Raw genomic sequence first — 24,768 nt, 5'->3', positions numbered from 1 at the left:
TATGCATGAGCAAAGAAAGTGGTTTCCTGAGACAGAATTCACCCCTGGTGAAGATGCTGTGAAGATCATTGAGATGACAACCAAAGATTTAGAATGTTAGATTTAGTTGATAAAGCAGTGACAGGTTAAAGGGGACTGACCCCAATTTTGAAGGAAGTTCCACTGTGGGTAAAATACTACAAATGGCATCGCTCACTATAGAAAAATCTTCCATGAACAAAAGTTAATCGACATGCAAACTTCATTGTTGCCTCATTTTAAGAAACTGCCTCAGCCATGTCCCCCTTTAGCAGAGAACACCCTAATGATCAGTTTAGCAGCCATCAACATGGAGGCAAGTCTCTTTACCAGCACAAAGATTACAGCCCACTGAAAGCTCAAAAGACCTTTACCAATTTTTAGCATTCAAGTATTTTTGGGTGGGGGTTACTAGGGATTGAGCTCAGGGGTGCTCAACCTCTGAGCCACATCCCCAACCCAGCTTTGCGTTTTATTTAGAGACAGGGTCTCACTGAGTTGCTTAGCACCTTGCCGTTGCTGAGGCTGGCTTGGAACTCATGATCCTCCTGCCTCAGCCTCCTGAACTGCTGGATTACAGGTGAGTGCCACTGTACCTGGGACATTCAAGTATGTTTAAGTTAAGGTATGCATGTTATTTTTTAGATATAATGCTATTGCACACTTAATGGAGTATAGTATAGTATACACATAATTTTTATGTGAACTGGGAAGCCAAAAAAATTCCTGTGACTCACTTTATTGTGATGTTTGCTTCATTGCAGAGGTCTGGGAGAAAACCTTCAATGTTTCCAAGGTACATCTGTATATCACTAATGGGAATAGGGTTTCTTTGGGGGGTGACGAAAATGTTCTAATATTCAATCATGAGGATGGAAACATCATTCTGTAAAAGTACTAAAAATCATTGAATTGTGTACTTGAAATAGATAAACTTTAAGGTGTGTAATAATAGCTCAATAAAGATGTTCTTTTAAAAGATGAGTAAAAATTATACGAATTTTTTTGGGGAGTGGGGGGGGGTGTCCCAGATTGAACTCAGGAGCACTCGACCACTGGGCCACATCCCCAGCCCTATTTTGTACAATTTTAATGTGTGGGAGATGGAGATGAGTGGGAGAGAGGAGGAAAGGAACCGATGCCTGGCATTTTGGGACTAGATAGATTCAGGGTTCAAGGTGACTGTGAAGCTGAAGTCAGAAGGGCAGAGCCAGAGAAGGGTGGACATCTAACCAGGTCTTCCCATATGACTGGAATGAAGAGCAGCTAGCTCCAGCCAGCCTTTCCCCCAGAACAGTAGCTGGTTTTGTTTCAAAGAATAGATAAACATTGATAGAGCAGATGAACGGTCGTGGCCAACTCTTGATTCAAAAAGAACAAGATTCACCAAAAACAACAGCCCTGAGACACAAGACAGGGCAGGAGTCTCCAACCACAAGTGAAATAACTAATTTGAAGTGAAACATGAGAACACAGAACTGAAAAGAACCCTCTTGACATGTCTGGGAAATCCCAATTAGAGCATGAATGGGGGTAAAGTTTGAGAAAAAAATTCACTTGAGCCATGTTGCTTATCAGAGCCAGGCCTGAGGGGAGAGTTTGAATTATCATATTTATTTAACAATATCTTAACATTTGATTTTCTGGAAATGTTCATGTGTAACGTCTGTATTACTTCCCCCCATTTCCAGGTGGGGAAATGCTTTGACTTCTAATGCAAAAACAAAACCCCAAAGTCTACCAATGGTCAACTAATTACTGTGTCTGTTTTTAAAAAAAGAAACAACAAAGCTGATAAAATGTAGAAAGCAAACCCAAGACTAGTATCTCTTTCTCTCATCTGCATTTAAGGTGGAGTCCTTAAAGAATTACGTTGTTTATTGAAGGATGGATTTTAAAAGACACTGGAAAATCTGTACTAAGTCTTATGTTCTTCTTCAGGAATGAGGTTTCTAGAAAGTAGAAAAAGAAGAATTTTCTCCCTATTCCTGACCCCTTTTCTCCCCTAGTATCTCCATCTCTTGGTTGTTACCACCACCAACACTAGTCAGTGACCTACCTGCAGGACATTGTAACAACAGCAATTCTACCAAAAAAAAAAAAAAAAAAAAAAAAGAGTCATCAGAGACCTCTCAAGGAAATGGTGGACTTTGCTAATGCAGAGGCATCACCCTCTGATCAATGGCACCTCTATCAATCTCTCAGACCAGCCGCCTGGCTCAAACTTGGACTGAATGCTATGCACCTCCTCGGGCATAAACTCCTGGAGCAGTTTACCCAAGGGGCAGGCCAATCACTCATTACTGGGGACAGGACTCAGCAGCCTGGGTCCTGTTTTAGGTCAGATGTGAAGAAAAGCTATGGGCTTAAACACCAAACTTAAAACTCCCTGTAAAAATACCTTTAGAGAAATGACTGCAAGATTTCCTTCTTCCAACTCCCATCCCTTCTTCATTACATGGTCTGCCTCATTTAAACCATTCTAAACCATTTTCTGGACTCTCATCTTTTATTGCAAAACATCTCAAAAATTACAAGAAGAGAATATAAACAATTAAAGTGAAGTAAATCCACTTGGTCTTTATCTGTTTTCTATCCAATTGCAAAAAAACAAAGGGAATGATACACCAACTCTGAGAAGCAATTCAGAGACACAGAGGTGTGATTCACAGCTCTCGGTCTCCAAAGAAAGCCCAAACCCCATCTTTTACTTTCTCCCTTGTAAATCAAGGACAGAGTGTGACAGCTGGAGCTTAGCTGGTCAGGAGGCTCATCCTCTCTGAGCCGGGGACATGTGTTATCCATCATGGTTTCGGAGGTCTCCTGCCTGCGAGAGCACTCTGGAGAGAGGGAGACTATTGTCTGCAAGAGCCCACAAATGTTTTATTGCCTCATTCTCTTGCACCCTCGCCCCACCATTATTTGTCAGCCCCTAAATCCACTTAGGAGAGGCCGAAGGAAAAGAAAAATAATCATTATTTGGCCACAATAGTGAATACCAGGGTGAGAAACCATTCTTTCCATGGGGGAAGGATGGAAGAGACAGTAAAGAACTCTGAGAGCAGGTACTGGGAGTTCTAAGAGGTGAACTTCAGGGTTCTATGGGTGAGACAAGCCATTTCTACTTTATTTCATCCACAGCTCTGGGTCAAGTGGGGTCTGGTCAAAGCATGACCATTCCTGGCCCAGTCCTGCCTCACCCAGTTCTGGGACCTCGAGCACATCTTTCTTGCTTGGGCCTACATTTCCTTGTTTGTCCTTTAAGAAGAATGGACTAGATAATACTGATCTCCCTCAAACTTCGTATTCATAGAGGCACATGTTGAACAGCTGGCCTGAGAGTTCATACTTTAAAAGCAGGGATCAGCAAACTGTGGCCTATAGAACAGATCTGGTCCCATGCCTGTTGCATAGCCTGTGCACTAAGAATTGTTTAAGTCATTAAATGGTTGGAAGGGGAAAAAAAAATCAAAACAACAATGGCATTCATGACATGTAAAAATTATGTGAAGTTTGAATTTCAGTGTTCATAAACTAAGTTTTATTTATGTAATGTCCATAGCTGCTGTTATGGTTTAGGTATAAGGTGTCCCCCAAAAGCTCCTATGTCAATGCAAGAATATCTAGAGGTGAAATTATTAGATGATTAAATTATAACCTAATCAGTTCATCCTGGTTTGAATGGACTAACCAGGTGGTAACTGTAGGCAGGTGATGGGGCATAGCTGGAGGATGTGGGTCACTAGGGCTGTGTCCTGGACGAGTGCATTGTCTCTGTGGCTCCTTTCTCTCTTTGCTTCCTGGCTGCAATGAATTGAGCAGGATTCCTCCACCACACTCTTCTGCCATGATATTCTGCCTCACCTCGGGCCCAGAATAATGGACTCAGTTGACCATAGACTAAACCTCTGGAACCATGACCCCAAATAAACTTTTCCTCCTCTAAGTTGTTCCTGTCAGATATTTTGGCCCCAGTGAGGAAAAGATGACTGACACAGTGTCTTTTGAGCCTCAGTAGGTAGCATGGCTGAAAAGTTGCCACAGAAATTGTGCAGCCCGCAAAGTCTAAAACATTTCTTTCTGGCCTTTTTCAGAAAGTTCGCCAACCCCTAATTAAGTGAAGGGACAATGTGCTTCATAATGTCCACATTCCGTAGACCTGCTGGAGAAGACATGTGATTGGGATGACCCCACCCTGGCTCAATGAGGGAGCATGCGCTTCTTCCCGTATAGTGGTGGGTGGGAGGGTCACATGGGCTCACACTGCTTTGCCTCTATAAAACCACACTTCTGAAAGTCTGTTCTCCTAGGGGAGGATGAGCTTTTGGCTGAGTTTGCATGAAAATCCCAGGAAGAAGAGAAGGCAGCAAACCTTCTGGGGCTCCTCTGAGCCCAAGGTGAATGAATGAGAGAGAGGAGATTATGGGACTATTGGAGCTGGGATATGGATCTAGGTCTCAGCCATCCAAGGCCTTCTTAGGGGAAGCTGCTTTGCCTGGTGGGGCTCTCCTTTCAAGTCTTGAAAAGTAGAGGGGACTGCCTGGGTGGGGTTACAGAGAATACGCACTCACACACATGCACACAGTAGCAAACCAGGCTGGGGTTTCCTCTGAAAGCAGCCTGGCCCTTTAGCTGCCTTTCAGAAGGAGACACGTCCTGTGGCCTTCTGTTGGCTCCCAGTGACAGAGGGTTTCTAGGGGTGGGTACCTGAAGGGTGACGTTGAGGGGCTGGAAATGGCACTCCAGGTCATCCAGCTGAATGAAGTTGGAGGCATCCACAGACTCGCCATACACAAAGGAGGTCGGAGATATGATTCTGGAAGAGGAAAGTAGGGAGGTCGGCATCCCCACCCATTGTCCACGTCCACGTCCACGGCACTGCCACCGCAGCCCTGGAACCCATCATCTGTTTGTTTCATCCTGTGTCTCCCACCAGATGCTTCCACCCTGACTGTGACTTTTTTCTCCTGTGAATGGACACAGCCAGTCTGTGCTAACCAGATTGTTCTAGTATCTCTTCTCACCTGAGGTCACATTGATAAGCTTCATCTACACTATACAATGGGATTACACTTCTAAAATAAAGAGGTTTTTTAAAAATTGAAGCCATGGCGACTTTTTACAAAACTGGACTCCAAATTTATGGATTTTCTGTTTTGTCACTTGAAAAACATTTTGTGGGTCAAATAGGCCTATAATAAGTTTTCAAGAAATAAATGCAAATCAATCGTATATTTGGCATCCTAAGCCCCACCCTGTGACAAATTCATTTTAAAAACTTAAATTTGTCAGACTACCACAATCACTAGAAATTAGACACTGGAGAGCTAAGGCAATGCAAAACGGCATTTCCCCTAAGGTTTCAGACCGTGGCTACCTGAGCAGTGATTGAGAATTCAAGCTCGGTCTGTAGCAATACTTTCACCATTGCTTATGTGAACAGACCCCTGAGGGGAAAAAAAAAAAAAAAAGAAGCTCAGACTTACACCCCCAAATAACAAATGCTAGGAGCTTGAAGCTGCTCACCTAAACACAATGGAAGGTTTTGGGGACCAAGTCCAAATAGACAACCACCCATCTATTTTCAAAAGTTAAGCGAATTATTTTAGAAACAGTGAGTTCTCAGCATTGCCAAATGGCAAGAACTGGTTCATTTGAACTCATCCTGTTTTACATTTCTGGAAAGATCAGAGGTTGACTCATTTGTTTAACTGATGGCTTCAGCAGGGGCTGTTAACACCTCACAAAGAGGTCTCCCGGAAGACCTGACAACACCATCCAGTGTGTGTGGGAGGTGTTTTCTCTTTATCCCCAAGGATGGGACTGGATTCTGGGTACATTCTCACTGTGCCTTGGGCAGGACAAATAAATAAACCATAGGGTTAAAAATAGAGCTGCGAACAGAGGCAAGTATATGCTAATTTGCAAATATATTCCACCAACGCCTCGCGTCTAAAAAATGTGGTGAAAATGCCAAGAACCAAGGAGCAGAAAGGCAGGGCCACAGTTCTGCTGGCTCCCGACAGAGCAGGAGCCAGGGCGGGATGGCTCCTCCCACGACTGGTCAACGTTTCCACTTGGAGCCAAGACGGAGACCCAGAAGCCCTTGAAAATTGAAAACCGAGAAACTGTGAACCTCCAGAAAGTTCAGCCTGCATTTGGGTCAAGGGTTCAACGGGTCCTCATTTGATCTAAACCAACTGTGCAAATCTTTTTTCCACTATCAAAGAGGTATGCATGCATTCTGTTTGCTGAAGCTGGAAACAGGAACAGAGTTTCTCATTTTTCCAGGCCTGGGCTTTGGCTGAAAACGGACCCTGATTGTTGCGGGTCCCTGCAGACCAGAACCTGCAGCCCTGCTTTCCAATAATGCCAGCAGCCCTGAGCCATGGACCTCATCCAGGCAGGTGGTGTGGCGCTGTGCTGGGTCCCTGCCTGTTCCAATCCATACAGACATCAAGCCATACAGACATCTCAGCTTTGCAGAGAGTTCACAGAAACATGGAAAGCCAGCACCAACTGTGAAGCAATTAAGACAGGCAGCCCTCCCGTGAGTCAGGACTTTGGGACACATCTGGCTGTAACCTCTGGCCCAACAGGTTTTGGCTGAGATTTTAATCCCAGGAACCATATTATCTACCACCATATGGCATTCTGTGGCGGGGCTGGTCTGGGACTAGAAGTATATAAAGATGTATGGAATGTTCAAAGAAGTTACGGAGTTTAAACTTGTCATCAAACTTCTGTTACTAACCAGGTGGGTGGGTAGCTGGGTCACAGGAGAAATAAAGACAGGAGAGTGTCAGTCACTACAGCTCAAGCTTCATTCTGCTTTTCAAGGCTTGGGGGAGGTGACAGGGCTCCTAGCTCCTAACTGGCTCCATGTACAGACACAGGAGATGCAGAGCATTCTACTGGAGGGCACCCCTGTGTTCTGGCAACCCAGGGCTGGGCTACTCACCCAGTGATGGACGTGTCCACTTCGTGCATCAGCGGTACTGTCAGTGTTAAGGTGTTGTCGTGCAAGGCCTCAGAGCGCTCCACGTTGCCACTGTATGGGGAGAGAAGAATGAATGAATGCTGGCCAGTGCTAGCCAGCCTGCAGAGGGCTTGCTTGCCCCACACTGGAGCCAAGGACAGATTCAGCATACTTGTCCCCAGTTCCATTTTTGGTAGAGTCCCTTGTTCAGAGACAGTCTACGGAATTAGTTGTGTTCCACTCACAAAAACGTTAAGGGCAAGCAGCTTATGCAAAGTACACCTCAGCCTTCCCCACTGAGGGAGTGGGAGCTGGGCCTTTATCCACTAAGTCCTGGAGGCTGCTGAGGTGAGGCAAGGAAGGGACTTGAATTCCCTGTACCTCCCTGCCTCACAGGTGAGCGGGATCCAGTCAGAGAAACCTTGGCAGGGTGGCAGGAGCCGACGAGAGTCAGTGCTGTCTTGTGGGGATGCAGGTAGAGCACCTCCTCTGTGAGCTGCATCGTGCTTATCCCACAAAGAGTGGGCCAGGGAGCTTAGAGCTCTGGAGTCGGGGAAGGGTTGCTATTTGCCACCTGGAAGGCTCACCCTTCATCCACAGTCAGTCAAGCCCAGGAGAGAGGCCCTAGCAACCGTGCCTCCATAAATATCCTGGACCCTCTTGCAACAGATGCACTATAGCATCTCTCACCAAGGCACCCCCAGGCGAGGAGCCCCTCAAAAAGGTCACAGTCACATTGCAAGCTAGACAGAGCTGAGACTCCAACCAACTTAGGCTCTTTCCACTGTGATTCCTTCTCCTGACACCAGACTGGGGGGCAGGGGACAGGAGGAGATGGCAGCAAAAAGGAGGGAGAGAGAAAGAGAGAGAGAGAAGACCTAGTTTCCCTGTACTATATTATGAAACTTTAACCTGAATTGGGGCGATTCTTCCAGGGAAGCAGCTGGAAAAGGCAGGGCTGTTGGTGCCTATTGCTGAACCAGCACTCAGAGCTGGTTCCACCACAGGAATAGAAGGGGGATCCCAGCCAAAAGCCAAGTTCACCCTCCAGAGGTAGGACCTAAGAGTCCCCAGGTCCTACTGAGGTTCGATCACAGTGGGTCCTGACCTCTCCCCACCATACAGTCCCCTGAGCATCTGCTGAGTCCTGCCTGCCCCGTGCCCTCCCTCCACCCCACCACCTTCCTCTTCCATTCATCAAGTGCTGAATGGCAGCAGTACCTAAATAGCTGTCACATCCTCTCTCCCTCTCTCTATTGTTCTGAAACAATGGTGCTCTGTGACTCTGACCCTGCACGGCCACAGTCACTGCTCCTGGATCCTCATCTGTCTTCCGTACATGGGATGACATCAGTCCCTCCCAGGGCAGCCACACCATGTAGCAGCAGCAGGGTCAGGTGCCCACCCAGCCTGACTTCCTTGCCTTTCCTTTCCCAGGGGATGATAAAAACCTTGAAGTCATTGCCATGGGCGGAGTAGGGGCGACTCCCCTGTTGATGGGATGGCACCGCCCTGGCCTGATCCCTTTTCCATCCCTCCAGCATCCTGCCAGGTCTGAGCAATTGGCTCCTGATGGAACAGCCACCCCTTGCTCTGCCATTTGTCCAGCCCACCTGTGGCTGCTGGCAGATCTGGCCCGACAGTCTCATCTGTCATCGGGTAACGGCTCCAGCATGAGCTAAGTTGAAAAGTTGAGATAAAAAGGCCAAACATCAAAAAGGCTCCCTGCCATCCCAAAGCCCATTCTCTGGGATGCGTTCCAGAGGTCTGCAAAGCTAGGCTGCCGGCTGCAGAGAGGAGAGGTCTGAGACACTGTTTAGTCTCCACTTTATGCCCTCCTAAGCCTACAAGTAGGCAAGAGACCTTCCAAGAGCGGTGACGAAAGAGAAGAACGAGTGATATTTTAATTGTGGCTTTCAAGATAAGGAGCTTTAAGGATCTATTGTTGTAACTGGGAGTCAATTGTGAGTGTCCTCGCGGGCAATGAGATCAGATTTTCACCAAAGCCTGTGCAGAAACAAGTGCCTGAAGTGTTCTGCTGTGTGTTTAAAAGATAACGGGGTGTCCTTCACATCTGCAACTCAAGGAATTAGAAACTCTCATGCTTAATCATATAAGCTATAAATACTAGGTCTCCTGATGCTGTGTCACAGTATCGAAGTACATTAGGGAATGTTCTTGAATTCAGTAGGTTATTGGCATTTTCTGACATGACCCACACTTAGTGGTGCAACTGGTAAATAGTCGGTGCTTGAGAGAGAGTTACTGAGTGACAATGTGCCCAACACAGAATAAGGGACAACAGTGGCCCTTAGCCTTGGCTGCTCATTAGAATCATATGCTGGGCCTTTTAAAAAATCCTAATGCCAGTGGGATGTACATGCCTGAAATCCCAGCAGCTCAGGAGGCTGAGGCAGGAAGATAGCGAGTTTGAAGCCAGCCTCAGCAACTTAGCAAGGCCCTAAGCAACACAGCAAGAATCTGTCTCAAAATAAAATATAAAAAAAGGGCTGGGAATGTGGCTTGGTGGTTAAGCACCTCTGGGTTCAATCCCTGGCACATATGTAAACAAATAAAGAAATTAAACCCCAAAGCCCAGTTCTTACCACAGAGCAATTAGATCAGAATCTCAGGGCCAGGAGGGGAACCAGGCACCAGTAGTTCTTAAAACTCCGCAGATGATTCCAACGTGCATCCAAGACCAGAGTACCACTGCTTTGTGGTCACGTTATTCTAAAATACAAATCTTTCCCCATCATGATCTGGGTTCCACATCCTCTCTGATCAGCCATGAATGAGGCTGGGCAGGAGGTGGTTCCCTCTTTTTTTGACAAGGGAAGTCCTTTCCATGTTATGTTCCTTCCCAGGAAAACTGGCTGCCCCAGGTTTTGAAGGACCGAGAGAGCACCATGATGGGGTGAGTTTTCAGTAGATCCAAGAAACGGTGGGAGAATGAGAGTTTTCAGATTTGAATGGACACCTGCCTTCTATATTAAATTCAACAACCTCATGCTGTGTGTCAAGCCATTCTATTCTGTCACTCTCCTCTTTAAAAGCATTCAGTAGGTCCTCCCTGCTGTCAGAATGCAGCCCACACTCTCTAAGAGTACTTTTGCCCCCTCATGGTGCCCAGCCCAGCTCCTCTTCCAGCCTCATCTTGCACCGCCCGTGTAAGCTCCCACCCTTCCACTCCCAGCCTGACACACTCCCATTCTCCTGCCCCCAGGGTTGTGACACAGCAGGATGCACCATGAACCCTCAGACTGCTATGCCCATCTGCTACCTCCCCAGAAGCCCCTCTGGATTCCAGCCATGGAAATGGAGTCTGTTTTCTCTATTCTTTGCATGTGTTCTTATTAGGTCACAGTTGTGCTTTGTATGGACATGAATGAAGCAATCTTCAAAATAAGATTAGAAAATAACCAAGTCTTGTGGACCAGTGAGGAAGTGGCTAAAAAGATATTATTGGGACAATGGGCATGATGGGAATATAAACATCATCTAGATAATTGTATGGTATCAAGGTTTAATTTCCAGAACTGGATAACTATGGTGGCAACTTAAGAGCCTCATTCTTGGAGAATGCATGCAATGGATGGAGGGACATGGTTTCTGAAACTGTCAGGTGGTTAAAAAATTTATATATAGAAAGAGAATGATAAATGAGGCAACATGCTAACATTGGGTGGATATAAGTAAAGGGCATGAAAGAGTTTCTTGCATTATTCTTGTAACATTTCTGTTTAAAATCATTCCTCCCCAAAGTTTTAAATAAATAGATTGCCTTGGGTGTTCTACCACCACCCCCGTCAAAGCTTGAATCCTCCTATTCACCCACCTAAATGGCTCTCCTTGCAACTGAATTTCCAGCCTATCACTACCTAGCTGCGGCTGGTTGACAGCTAGCAACTGGAGGTTGGTCTTCCCCTTCCCCATCTGTCCACTCAGCTTCCAGGACAATCCCTCTGTCAAGGAGCATCACTTGGGGGCCTCTGCCAGCCTAAGGCATGGCCAGACCCCCAGGCTGCAGGTGCTCTTCCCACTATTAAAGGGTGCACTGGCATGTCCTTGAGAAGCAGCTGAGCCAACCTGATGACACACAGAGGACATCTGATTTGGAAAACATGTGGCCAAGTGGGAACTGACCAACCATGTGACCCTGGACTAGAACTTCACCTCTGCAGGCCTGTCTCTCCTAAGGTATAGAATCATTACTTCTCACTAGTTGATTAGCAGTCTCTCTCCCAGCTCAGTGGAAAGTGGTGACAGTGTAAGAAGAGCTAGCCAACCACCATCCTCCAGATCTAATCCCACCTGGTTGGGTGGTTGGCTTTATCACTGAATGACAGGTGTTCTCTCCTCCCCATCCTGGGGAATCATCAAAGCGTGACCAGGGCATGTCCTCTCCTGGTCCTACAAGCCTTTTATCCTTAAAACAAACAAAAAAATGTTCAGGTCCCACTTACCTCTGAGCAGTGATGATGAAGCTGAGAACTTCCTCTTCCCCAGACAGATGGCTCGTATCAAAGATCACGCTGAATTCATACTAGTGAAAAAGAAAGTTGACGTTTGGCACCAGCAATTATTCCATATTTATGTGTTTGCTACAAAATTCTGCAGCCTGTGATCCCCAGAGGCTCATCAGCATGACCAGCTTTATTTTCTATGCATGGCTTTCACAGAAAAATCCACTCTGATGCCCACTCAGTGAGAGGTACACAGTCCTTTTCAGCCACTGAGGTCTCCCTTAAGGAGGTAACATTTGAACTGCCAAACCAGGACTTTGTAGATTTCTCTTGAACATCTTCTCAATTTTTGTGACATCTGCACATCAGCTGGTGATGTTCACTAAAGCCCCAGCCCCCAAATAATCTTAAGAACCACCTAAAATCACCTTAGTGCCCCAATCCAGTGGTGAGCACCCAGTGATTTGAGGAAGAGTATCTTAAACAGATGGTCTTCACTATATGCACATTAGGCATATGTGCGAGTATGGGAGGGACCCATGGGTGGGGCTTATAGAACCAGGCTCTACCACAAACTGTGATCTTGGCTAGGAAACAATCTCTCTGATAAAAAGAGGAGGTCAGACAAAATGGTTCTTAAGTCCCACTGAGCTTGGAGAGTCTATAACTTATGTATTTAAATGACTTGGGTTCTACCATGATGAATTCCAGGCACTGGTCTGATTTTTGTGACACTGGATCCCACTGAACTGAACGCTGCTTGAGAGTAAGGGGCAGTGGACCATCACATTGGACTGTCATCTAGAGTGGTCATGGATATCCCTCTTTAGACAGAAATTTCTCTTGCAGTGGGACGTGTCAGTTTACAGGGAGGGTGGGGCACAAAGACAGGGCTGGAGGAAATAGAGGAAGGGAAGCGTCAGTGTCTTGTCCCAGGAGAGTCAGAACTAGCAGGTGATCTGAATTAAATTATGTACGTCCAATAAAAATTAAAATTTAAAAAATAAATAAATAAATAAATTATGTACGTCACAGATCAAGGGGATGGGAGAGGCAAACGATTGGGGTGGCAAGCCAAAATCAGAGATGAAAGCCTGGAACTGTGCAGGGTAGCCACAAGTGACAGAAGCATATAGACAACCCAAGAGAGCCAAGTGTAGTTATGAGGCTTGGCAGGTGGTCTGGGGCCTGATGCCCCTCAGGGTCTGCAGGACAGGGGAGTTCAAGTGGGGCCACAGATAGTACCATCATCTTAGTGTGCCCACCTCAGTGGTGAGCACCCAGAGATTTGGGGAAGAGTGCCTTAAAAAAAGGGTTTTCATCATATACACGTCAACCATGTTTGGGAGCTCTGTCCCTACTGGTCACGTGCTGGGCTTTCTGACCCTCTAGTTCCATGTCCCACCTCTGGATTTAGTCTCACTGCACCATCTATGTGCAGGAGAAAAGTAGTAGCATTGCCAACTGAACAAAATAACCTAACTTTCCTATATTCTGTTGGTTCTATGAATATTTTGAGAGTTAGTAAATTTCAGTAAAATCCCACACTCCACTAGAGATGGTAGGACACATCTGAGGTTTGATTTGTGCCATAGGTAAGATTTTATAATGAAATGGCAGGTGTTAAATTTTCTAAGGTTAGTCTATTTTCTGTTGCTCAAAAGGATTTCAGTTCACCGGGGGTTGTCCATGCTTTACTCTGGTCAGAGCTATTCAAGGATCAGGGTCTTTCTCCCTCATCCCCATCAGCATCCCACCTGGAGATTAATGGGACATGGCATGTATTTGGTCAGGTATATATAAATATAAGTCCACTTTCTAAGGGTAGCCACTTCTTGAGGTTCCCCTTCACCTGGAGCAAAAGTAGCAAGAATGAGGAATGGACCCGGAGAAAGACTGAGGAATCATGGACCCAACAGCCACTATTGTTTGGAGCAGGTATGTTCAATGGTGTTGACGGGCTTGAGAATGATTTGCAAAGAAATGAGCAAATCTCCCTCCTCACTAGAACATTCTTACCACTGCTTTATAAAACAGCTGCTAGATACTGGGACCAAAAAGCCTGAGAAATTAAAATGATCTGCTTCTATAACCTAGGCAGGCAGGAAAGAAGGATAAAGCTTTCTTTCCGTCTTTGTTTTGTATTGGTTTTTAGTTTAAAGGGGGAAAAACTATAGACAAAGGATTCCCCCCCCCCCCCCCAAATCAGAGCAGGGAAAATAGCTTTCATTTCAAATGTCAGAGCTGGTCTTTTAGGGTCTAGTTTTGTCTCCTCAAATCTTCTATTCATCTTTGTATCTTCTTATGACCATGGCATATACTAGAAAGCTCTATGAAGGACTGGATCTGCTTTATAGCATTGATCTGCTTGAGCTTAGGAAATCTGTCTCTTTATAAATACCACATGACTGTAGTATCTTTTACTTTTTAAAAAATGAAGTGTAATACATTGTCTGAGAATTTTGAGAGGTCTCCAGAAATTTTTGAGTGCCTAGGGGAGTGACAGAGGCAGGCCTGTGGGTCACTGGCTCAGACCACATCTTCTCCTGGGTTATGTTGGAGACTCAGAGTGGTATGGAATGTTCCAGAAGAAAACATTTCAGGAAGGCCAATTGAGGGCTGCTTGCCAATGCAAAGTGGTGTTTTCTTCCATTTCTTTAGAGAGAACACCATGTGGACCCAAGAGAAAGACAACAGGACCACAGTCCCTCTGGAGTATACGGCCAGTGACAGGAGCATGGCAGGGCCTCAGGGCCATCCCGGCTGTGGTGGGAGGCAAAGGTGTGGGGAAAACCACGGGGGAGACAGTTGCAGAGTCAGAGGCTGCAGCCAAGACGTGTCCCATCTCTGCCCTTACCTTCGACTTTGACCTCATGAAAGGAAACCCCACGCTGCATTTGAGGAAGTCTGATTCCAGCAGCTCACAGGAAATGCCCATCTCCTCCTGAAAGAGAAAACACACAGACAAATGGGCAGACTGCATAGAAGACAGAAGTGTGGGAGTATTTCAGAGCAATTTCCAGACAGCAGTCCCTGGGGCTGCTGGTGGACTAAGCCCTGTGACAAGGCCCAGTCCCCAGTCCTCCTCTGGCTGCCCACCATCCCAGGGGTCCTCCGAGAAGACAAATACAGAGCACAAAAGTACTGTTCACTCTAATGTTTGGGGTCCAAACCACAGGATTGGCCTGGTCAATTGGGCTGAGCTGGAAGCCTCCTAATGTTAAGACTAAAAAGCAACCAAATCATCTTTGTGGCTCTTTTTCCTAAGTCCACTCCCAGATCCTGTCTTTCAAGATGTTGCTAATTTAGGGAAGACAAATTCTAAGAAAATCACACCAAAGAAAAGAAGGCTGCTTTCTACAGCCTGCAGCAGTGAGGTTGAGCTGGCCCCTTGCAAGTCTTCCTAGGTTAGGATGGATGCCAGGGTGAGGAGAAGTTTCTGGCATGGCTGGACTCTGCACATCGTGGCTTGAGAGAGCCCAGGGAGACTGCAGGGAGCTGCCATCTCCCCACCCAGGTGTACTGTTTCTCCATCACAGGAAAGCCAGGAGCTCTTAATGACTAACAGGGCCTCTCTAAGCCATAAAGCCAAATCAAGACTTCCTAGAGGAGACAGTATATTTGCAGATTTTGGAGAAGGAACAGGTACAGAACTCACTCTTGTGTCTACCTTCTATCCAAAGCCAGGATACTGAAGTTCAGTGAGAAAATCATGTAACTTCCTCAAGGTCATTTAGCTGATAGGGCAAAGTTAAAGAAAAAATTGGGTAAATTTTGGATAATTCTAAAATCTATCTCTTTGTCCTCTCTATGGCCCAGAATTTCTAGAGAATGAGCAGAGCCAATGACAATAGCAGCGTAAAGGAACCAACTCATAGATTATGGCCCTGAAATGCTGCCCCATGCTCCTTCCTCCAATTTCCAAGCACATATCTCAGCTCAGACATCAATTCCAGCACTTCAGATTGGCAGAATGAGATTTTTTAAAAATTGTGCAATCAATTGGCAAGAAAACAAACATTTGCCACAATATGTATTTATTTATTTTTTAAATTGTTTTTTTTTTAGAGAGAGAGAGGAGAGAGAGACAGAGCAAGAGAGCGAGAGAGAATATCTTAATATTTATTTTTTAGTTTTCGGCGGACACAACATCTTTGTATGTGGTGCTGAGGATCGAACCCGGGCCGCACGCATGCCAGGCGAGCACGCTACCGCTTGAGCCACATCCCCAGCCCAGTGTCTATTTAAATTATATCATTATTCTAATATATTCTGAGTATTATCAAATGTACAAAAAATAGAAGTGACAAAAGATGAATATCTTCTTTAAGGATGAGTAATATTCCATATTCCGTTGTGTATATATACCACATTTTCTTTACCCATTCATCTGTTGAAGGGCATCTAGGTTGGTTCCATAGTTTGGATATTGTGAATTGAGCTGCTATAAACATTGATGTGGCTACATCACTGTACTATGCAGATTTTAAGTCCTTTGAGTATAAACTCCAGAATGGGTAGCTGGGTTAAATGGTGGTTCCAGTCCAAGTTTTCTGAGGAATTTCCATACTGCTTTCCATAATGGTTGCACCAATTTGTAGTCCCACCAGCAATATATGAGTGAAACATTTTCCCCACATCCTTGCTAACATTATTGCTTGTATTCTTGATAACTGCCATTCTGACTAAAGTAAGATGAAATCTTAGAGTAGTTTTGATTTGCATTTCTCTAATTGCTAGAGATGTTGAAGATTTTTTCATATATTTGTTGATTGACTGCATTTCTTCTTCTGTGAAATATCCACTTTCTTAGCCTATTTATTGATAGGGTTATTTTTTTTTGGTGTTAAGTTTTTTGAGTTATTTATATATCTTGGAGATTAATGCTCTATCTGAAGTACATGTGGTAAATATTTTCTCCCATTCTGTAGGTAAATGGATGGATTTGGAGAATATCATGCTAAGTGAAATAAGCCAGTCCCCCAACCCAAAGGCCTAAGGTCTGATATGAAGAAGCTAATTCACAATAAGGGGGTGGGGGCTAGGAAAGAATACAGGTACTTTGGGTTAGACAGAGGGGAGTGAAGGGAAGGGAGGGGATATGGAGGTAGGTAGTAGAATGAATTGGACATTATTACCCTATGTGCATATATGAGTACATGAACATTGTGAATCTGCATTGTGTACAACTAGAAGAGTAAGAAGTTGTACTCCATTTATGTATGATGTGTCAAAATGTATTTTACTGTCATGTATAACTAATTTTAAAAAAGATGAATATGTAACCTATAGGGTTAGAAATCAAGACAGTAATTAGGGAGGCAATAAGCAGAAGGGGGTTCTTAGGGTGCTGGGAACATTCTCTTTCTTGATTTGAGTGCTGGTTACGTACGTGTGAAAATTTTGTGAAGATGCACCTAGTCGGGCATTTAATGATTTATGTACTTTATGTATGAAACGCCAAGACAACTTTACTTAGAAAACAGCAATAAAAAAAAATCTAAAATACAATTGAAAAAACAACAGGAGACAGACAAAAGGAAACTGCAGTATCTTTTTGGACATCTGATCTTGGAAATAACTGATCTCAATGGTTATTATTTCCCAGTGGATCTCCATGCTGCTCTTCACCAGCATTCCCACATGAAGACCCAGGATCAGCTGCTCAGTATCATGCTGGGAATGTCTTTTAAAATGTAGACCCTGGGCCTCCGTTGAGTAATTATAAGGCGTTTTCAATAAATGTTAAGGGACAAAAGAAGCAATTCTGATGTGCAATGGCTGAATTTGCTTTCCTTTCTTACAGGCTTCCAGAAGAACCTTCTTAAAACATGCCTCTTCCCACTGCAAAGGGAATAAAGTTCAAAACCCTGATCCTGGCTTCCACTTTGGCCCATGCTTTTCTTTGTTGTCCCCATCCCTGCCCCACCTCACACATGCATTTCTATTCACAGACCCTCTGCCTGACATCCTTTCTGCAGTGTTTAAGTCCTCACTGTCAAGACGCCAAAGGTTTTTTCCTCCACCTTGGCCCAAACACTCACAGGCGTGAGAGCACGTATGGAAAGGGAAATGCTCAGGATTCAGGATGGACCCTCAGCACCCAGGTCATCGAATCATGCTTGACACTGAGGATGCGGGTCTGAACAGCATCAGTTCCTGTCCTTGTTGAGCCCAGAGCTGAGAAGGGCGGACCTCTTGGCACAGAGACATTCACGATGGCAGTGTGACAGCAAATGCTAGGGCAGCTCTCGGAACTAGAGGACAGGCCTTGGCGATTTCCATAAGAAAAACTAGAGAATAATTTCTCAAGGGTTATCCCAAGGCCTCATGTCTCAAAGACGGTCACTGGTGATTCACTGCTGTGACCCTTGCCACAGTCTTCTTCCTTCAGTTACTCCTGCTAGAAGCAATAGTGCCCAAATGACCCTATTTGAAGATACTGCAAATCCTAGCTAATTGGTCCAGAGGTAGGAAGCCCAAGTCTAGGGTGACCTTAGCTTTCTTGTTTTTTCTTGGACATTCCTGGTGTAATTACTATGAAGAGCATTCCACATTTAAACTCACATACCCCACTTATCCAACTCAGTTCCCTAACTCCTCTTGTAATGATCAGTACTTCATTGGGAATCTCTTTCAAACCAGGAGAGAGATTTTTCAATTTACGTCACAGGTCTATCTGTTCTTGAAGTAAAATTTATTGCCCCAAAGACTTCAGTTTTTGCATAGGTGTGAAAGAATGACTATAGCTTCAAAATCTACTCTGGAACTCAAGAGAACCTCAGTTTACTTAGCTTTGACCTAAGGCTAATTATCATTATTAAAGAGCTGTAGTACTTTGTTACTGTTAATTCCAAAATGCTAAAAAATAACATTGATTGTGGATTCTTTTTTAGCACTGGGCTTTACACGTTAGCAGGAGCTCTACTAGGGAGCTGCATCCCCAGCTAAAAATAACATTTAAACCAGAGTTTATTTCACCATTCCAAATCTTCTTCCACCAAACTCAAATAAAAATTTCAAAATTCTGGTTGGATCTTGATGAGGACAAGCAAAAAGAGCAAAGGTGTCTCTAGAAACCAGAGAACAGACCATCTGGCTCCTGCCTCTCGTGCTTCCATGATGCTGCTACAGGAAGGAATCCCACAGTGTCCCTTCTGCACTGTTAGCACCAACATAGATGCCTGCAGCCACTGAAGCTTCCCTGGCCAAAAGTCTTTAATTCCACACCTGTCTCTCCTAGAACAGCTGTTCTGCACAGCAGAACATGGACTTTGGCAAATACCAGGACTCCTGTGTAGATGGTGTCAGTGTTTCCCCAGAACTGTGCCCAGCTGCATGGGAGTCACTTTGCCTGGGAGGTTATAAAGTCCTCCCCAGCAAGCATTTGGCAACCTGGCTGACGTGGGTACCAAAGGACCTCCTGTTGCCTCAAGATGGGACCAACTCTGTGGTGCAATTCCTGTTCCACATCTAAGGAACTGAGCCAAAGCAGTCGCTAGCTGAGACTTCATTCTTGTATGTTTCCCTCCTTTGCCTCATTCTGTCCCTCCACTCTTCTCCTCCCAAGGTAATTTCTCCAATAACCACCTGCATAGGAATCCCCATCTCATGTGATGCTTCTGGGGAACCTGATCTCAAGGAATACCCTTCCCAGGTGAGGCTCCCAGCACTGGCACTGAGAGCCATTGGGACATGCTGGGCATTTGCTCCCAAGGGGGAGAGGGAATGAATGAGGAATAAAGGAATACTTTTGTGTTTATTAATGCTAAATTGGTTGATTCCATACTTAAAAAAAAAAGGAGGGAGGGAGAAACTGTTTTAACCACAGTTTATAAAAATCCACATGGCTCTACCCTATGAGGAAGACAATTCGAGTCAAGGCAGCTTCAGTACCTCTTTGTTCTCTAGGGTTCAGGTCACGTCCAAGCATAGCTTTAAAATAACGGGGTCATTATAAAGACATGCATTTCTTTGGCAACCAGGTGGGCACCCTAGAGTCACAGGAAGACCCTGAATTTTTAAAAAATGTAAATAAAAACACCAAATTTAATTTAAAAAAATAAATTTAAAAAATCAATTATAAAATTAACTCTGGGGAGATGTGGCTAAACTTAGCTGTGCTCTGGCTTTAGAAAGCATGTCAGTGGATGGTATTTGGATAGGGGTTGCTCATTACTTCTACTAGGCATTTGATACTGGCCAGAAAGTATACAGGAAAGATTTTAGGGATCAGGCTACTCCTGTTCTGGTTTCTTCTGTGTTCCAATCATTGCTTACACTGACTTTAAAGAACTCAACTTTAGCATTTATGCCAGCTTTCTGATTCTAAATTCTCAGTGGACTGGGAATGCAGACCAGTGAACCATCTGTCTAACCAATATCCCTGATTGCCAGGCAATGTAGACATCTCATTATCTGATTCAAGCAAAATGTAAATCTACTGCAGAGTGAAATTGAAACCTTTTGCCAAAAAAAAAAAAAAAAATGCAGGATTGCACAAATGTAATGAAAGCAGTGCTGGAAAACCGGTCCAGTCTCCACAAAGCCACTGATGCATCTGGACCTGGCTATTATATCAGTTAACTGTTGGGGCAGTTAAAAATTATCCTGGATGCTCTGATGCTTTCAAAGACAAAGATTTAAGCGAAAGAGATCAAGAGGAGTCCTTGGAAAATAAGTTGTTGTAAGAGATGATCCTTTTGTGACTGTACTGAGAGAGAGAGAGGGGGGGGGAGAAGGGGGTGTGGAGTAAAAAATGATACAGTGGCAAAATTCACATCCCTCAGCTGTCTGCCTAGCCTTTAGTTCCTTCTTTTGTTCCAGAAATCAGGCACAGTTATTTTAAAGATGCTAACAAAGCAAATAAGCTTTTTGCCTTTGCTCTAAGATACCTTTGACAATCCTACTTACGATGTTACAAGTGCTATTAAATGCAGAATAAAATAAACCTACAATATTTTAGTTTCACTTTTCAAGTGAAGTCCCAATGAAAACTTTCAAAAACATTTTGACTATGAAACTTTGGATCCTATTCTAAGAGGATCCACTCACTGGCCTTTTTCCCAGCCCCATTTTTCCTTGGCTAGCCAAGTCAGCCAATACTATAAAACACCATCAGGAGCCCTCCCTGGAGATGATAGGTAATTCAATTTAAATTTTCTACCAATACATGTTACTCCCAGGATCAGGAAACCATCAATTTACGTTTTTTTTTTTAATTGGTTGTTCAAAACATTACAAAGCTCTTGACATATCATATTTCATACATTAGATTCGCGTTTTTTGGTCTGTGTGCATCTGCTTCCAGATTCTCAGTGCCTGGCACATGGGAGCCCCCTGAGTTTACATGTACTAAATGAACGGACCTTGGCTCATGGGAGGATTTGGATGAGGGGTCTGCAAGAAGCAGCTCATTTGCTGGTCTGCCTGGCATGAGGGATGCTTGCCTTGGCAAAGTTCTTCTCTTTTCCAGACATACCTCGGCTGCCCAGCCTGGGGAGCTTGGTCAGTAGAGCCAGGCTCTAGCCCTCTTTGGAACGTGAGGTGGTTGGAAGAATCAGATAATGAACTTAATGTGCCTCTTTGGCCTTCAGCCCCCTTCCTCTCATTCATATGAGCATCTGATCTTAGTCTGGAGAAGGGCTTTTTTGACCACCAGTGCAGCGGTTCTTTGGGAACAGAAAAACTGTGGGGTCGATAATGGGTTTCCTCTTAGCATCAGGTGGACTTTGAGGTTGGACTCCCTGTTTTCCAGCTCCCATGTTTTTGTTACACTGAAGGTGACCCTCAGGTTTCTGTATCTGGCAGTCAGTTCCTCCAAGACCCTCTCCTTCTTTCAGATACCAGGAGCAATCTCCGTGAGCTTGTGAGCAACTCATTTGGTTGGTACAGAATTCAGCACTATGGAAATGCTTTTTTCAAATCTATGAGAGTCACAGCAGAGTAGAGGTCATAATACCCAGGATTTATTCTCAGAGAATACTTCACTGGCCCCACTTGGCCGTGAGGCAGCATAAGTCTCACCAGAGAAGTCCAAGTTCCACAAGGGCATTCTTTGGAACAGAGTCCAAAAAAATCACTACCATGGAAAAACAAATGTGGGCTTGCTGCTTAGAAAGTACACATACTCTGGCATTAGTGTGCACACTTTGATTATCAGTTCAGATACACATCTTCAAATAACTTTTCTTTCTGGTCCTGGGGACTGAACCCAGTGCCTCAGGTCTGCCAGCCCAGCGCTCTACCATTGAGCCACACTCCCAGCCTCTGTCCTGTGAGCATCCTTTCTACATGCCTCCACTTTCTCACTTGTAAAATGCAGTCATAATACCTATCTGATATGACCACGGCTGGAGCACCAGGGCTGATGGGTGCAAGATGGAGTACCTAGGTGACCCTGACTCCAATGGCTATGTCAGGCAGTGAGCCATTATGTAAGGACTCCACGCAGTGGCTTCCTCTGTATGCCCATTTTACAAGGAGGAAACTGAAGCTCAAAGAAATTACATCATTGGCCTAGAGTTTCCCAGCTGGCAAAGGATACAGCCAGGATTTGAGTAAGCACATCCCTTCCCAAAGCCTGTGCTTATAACTGCCTCTCTACATGTGTTTCTTCTTTTTCTTTCTTTTTTTTTTTTTTTTTGGTGATAATGTTGGGGATTGAACCCAGGACCTTGTACATGGTAGGCAAATGTTCAACAACTGAGCTACATCCCCAGTTCTACATGTTCTTTTTTTTTGTGCTTGGGTACAAGGGATTGAACTCAGGGGCACTCAACTACTGAGCCACATCCTCGACGCTATTTCGTATTTTATTTAGAGACAGGCTCTCACTGAATTGCTTAGTGCCTTGCCTTTGCTGAGGCTGGCTTTGAACTCGCTATCCTCCCATTTCAGCCTCCTGAACTGCTGGGATTATAGGTGTGCACCACCGCACCCAGCCTACATGTTCTTTATAGATGTTAACTTCTTTCTTCTGACCACCCTCCACCCAAAATTCCCTGTGGAACAAACACGTGCTTTGAATACACATGGGTGTGGGAAAGAAACTTATAGTACAGACTTCAGCTGTCAAGATCCACTCTTCTGTGTGCCACACTCCCATAATGTCCTGCTTTCTGCTATGAACTATGCCTCCTTAGGTGAGGGTTTGGCAAGTCCTGGAGTGAGAACGCCCACAGTCCACAGCACTCCCAAGTCGAGTGAGTGTGTGATGCAGACCTATAACAACGTGGATCTCCCACTGCTTAAAGCCACAGGAGCCAGCACTCCTGCTGACGCCTGCTCTCGGGATAGCCAGGTGCTCTTTGAACAAAGTGGTCCAAAGCATCCTTGGGCAGAGATACAGAGGATAAACCGTTTTGCTGATTACCTGATCAAACCTCTGAAAGAGGCTCTCAGGGCCCTTGAAGTCACTCTTCATGGAACATGGAGCATGAGAAGCAGATAGGACCTGAGAAGTCATGATGGGGGTGTTTTTCTTTGAATCCAAAATGTTGGCAACCTGACCATCGGGTAAAAGCCTTCCCAGTCCTTCACATAAATCTTCCCTGGATAAGACTCACACATCATCCATTCATAAATTCACTCACTCCCTTGTCATTTACCTGATGAACACCTACAGAATGCCAGATGCAGAGCAGAGGACACAAGTGACAGATAAGAAGGGATCTCTGCTTTTGAGGAGATAGCACTTGGTGAGCCGAAGACTCTTAAGTCTGGGCCTTTTAACACAGAGGCAAACGGCCCAGCGTCTCCAAATGATGAAGAAACACAATGGGGTCCATCCAGACAGTAGGGTATCATTCAGCCAAAGGAGTGAAGGGCTGGTGCATGCCACTTCTGGGGGAACCTGGGAAGCATGACACTAGACCAAAGAAGCCAGTCATAAAGGACTGACTACATTGCATATAAATCAGACTGATCATATGAAGTGTCCAGAATGGGCAAGTTGAGACAGACAGTTGCTTCACTGGTTGCCCCAGACTGGGAGGAGGTAGGGGATTGCAGGTGGGAGCCCAAGGGAACAAAGATTCTTCTTCAGGAAAGAAATGTTCTAAAATTGATTACGGCAGCTGTCTCCCAATCTGTTCAACAAATGGGCCCAGATGAATCTTAACATGTAAGTTTGTTTCTGCTCAAAAGCCTTTAAAGGTTATTAGCAATCAACACTCTTCACTGATTCCTAACAGGGAGTGTGCCCGGTACCACCCTGGAGCCAGAGATGCCATGTACAAGTGTGCTGGTTTGTGTACTGCACACAAGACCCGGCTGAGGACTGAGGCCGAATCCCATTGCATGCCACTCTCACCAAGCCCTGGCACAAGGCTAGGAACCACCAGAGGGGGCACCTCTCTAACTTGTTTAACGTTGTTAGAGGGATGATGATGACCCAGTGCAAAGCTTTATAAAAAGACCCCGGTGGAGGCCCCACTGTGGACCCACCGAATCAAAGCATGCAGCCCAAGTGTGCTTTTGCCGAAAGCTCCTCAGGTGGTTCTGATATGAACCCACGTTAAGAAACTTCAAAAATTAGACTGCATTAAAATTCTCTGGCTTGTTAGACTGCAGATTGCAGGCCCCACCCTCCAGAGTGGGAGTCTTTAGGGCAGAATCCTGGGAGTCATTGGCCTTGAAGGCTGGTGCCAGCACAGCCATATGGAGGTTAAGGCATTGAGACTCAGAGTGTTTAAGGGAAGATACTCTGGAGAGGACCAAGGACCATGCCATTATGATCCTGCCTGTTAGTCCTCAGTCTGTAGCCTCACACAACATACCCCAGGTATGATCATGGCTGGCTCCAACACTGATACCCACCAGCTGCTGCCCTCAGAGAGGGCCCATCCATCCATCCATACTCACCCATGCCTTGAACAAATGTTTCTTATTTTGCCTCAACAGGAAAAAGCTTTTGTAGAAGGCTTCTCATGTTCAAGAGAATTTTCTGTCATGTTACATTCGTCTGTTCATTCTCTCATTCAATAATTCCCTGTTGGGTAGCCACAGTACCCTTCATTGGGCCCTATGCTTTTGTTACACAGTCCTTGCTGTCTCCAAGGAAGAGACCCCAGCCTGGCAGAAAGGAAGAGGACCAAATGGTTCAAAGAACAATGGGCAGATCCTCTGCTGGGGCTTAATCAAACTGCGTACAGGGCTGAAATGAGCATCTTTTCATCTCCTCAGCCCCACCTGTAAGTCTTACCTTCTAACTCAATATCACTACCATTCTCTTGCCTTTTAACTAACTAAAAAGTCTACAAGTTCTCAAAGTTATGGAATCCAAGACTGGACACAGTGGTCTAC

The 24,768-nt window shown here is 45.0% G+C and overlaps 1 protein-coding gene across 1 annotated transcript in view; it reads right to left on the bottom strand.

Annotated features, from left to right (window-relative positions):
* The window catches only part of Itga9 (integrin subunit alpha 9), a 320,954-nt gene that overhangs the window by 67,322 nt on the left and 228,864 nt on the right, over positions 1 to 24,768 (bottom strand). The window contains exons 19-22 of the mRNA XM_046436952.2: positions 14,321 to 14,407; positions 11,464 to 11,543; positions 6,980 to 7,069; positions 4,726 to 4,834 (exon numbers count right to left, since the gene is read on the bottom strand). Of these exons, the coding sequence (XP_046292908.1) occupies positions 4,726 to 4,834; positions 6,980 to 7,069; positions 11,464 to 11,543; positions 14,321 to 14,407 (366 nt within the window). The remainder of the gene's footprint in view (positions 1 to 4,725; positions 4,835 to 6,979; positions 7,070 to 11,463; positions 11,544 to 14,320; positions 14,408 to 24,768) is intronic.

This window comes from Marmota monax, unplaced genomic scaffold (genome assembly GCF_021218885.2).
Source record: "Marmota monax isolate L192 unplaced genomic scaffold, Marmota_monax_Labrador192_F-V1.1 WCK01_AAM20220418_F8-fsc00021, whole genome shotgun sequence".
Lineage (NCBI taxonomy): Eukaryota > Metazoa > Chordata > Mammalia > Rodentia > Sciuridae > Marmota > Marmota monax.
This window is presented reverse-complemented; position numbering and strand designations above follow the sequence as displayed.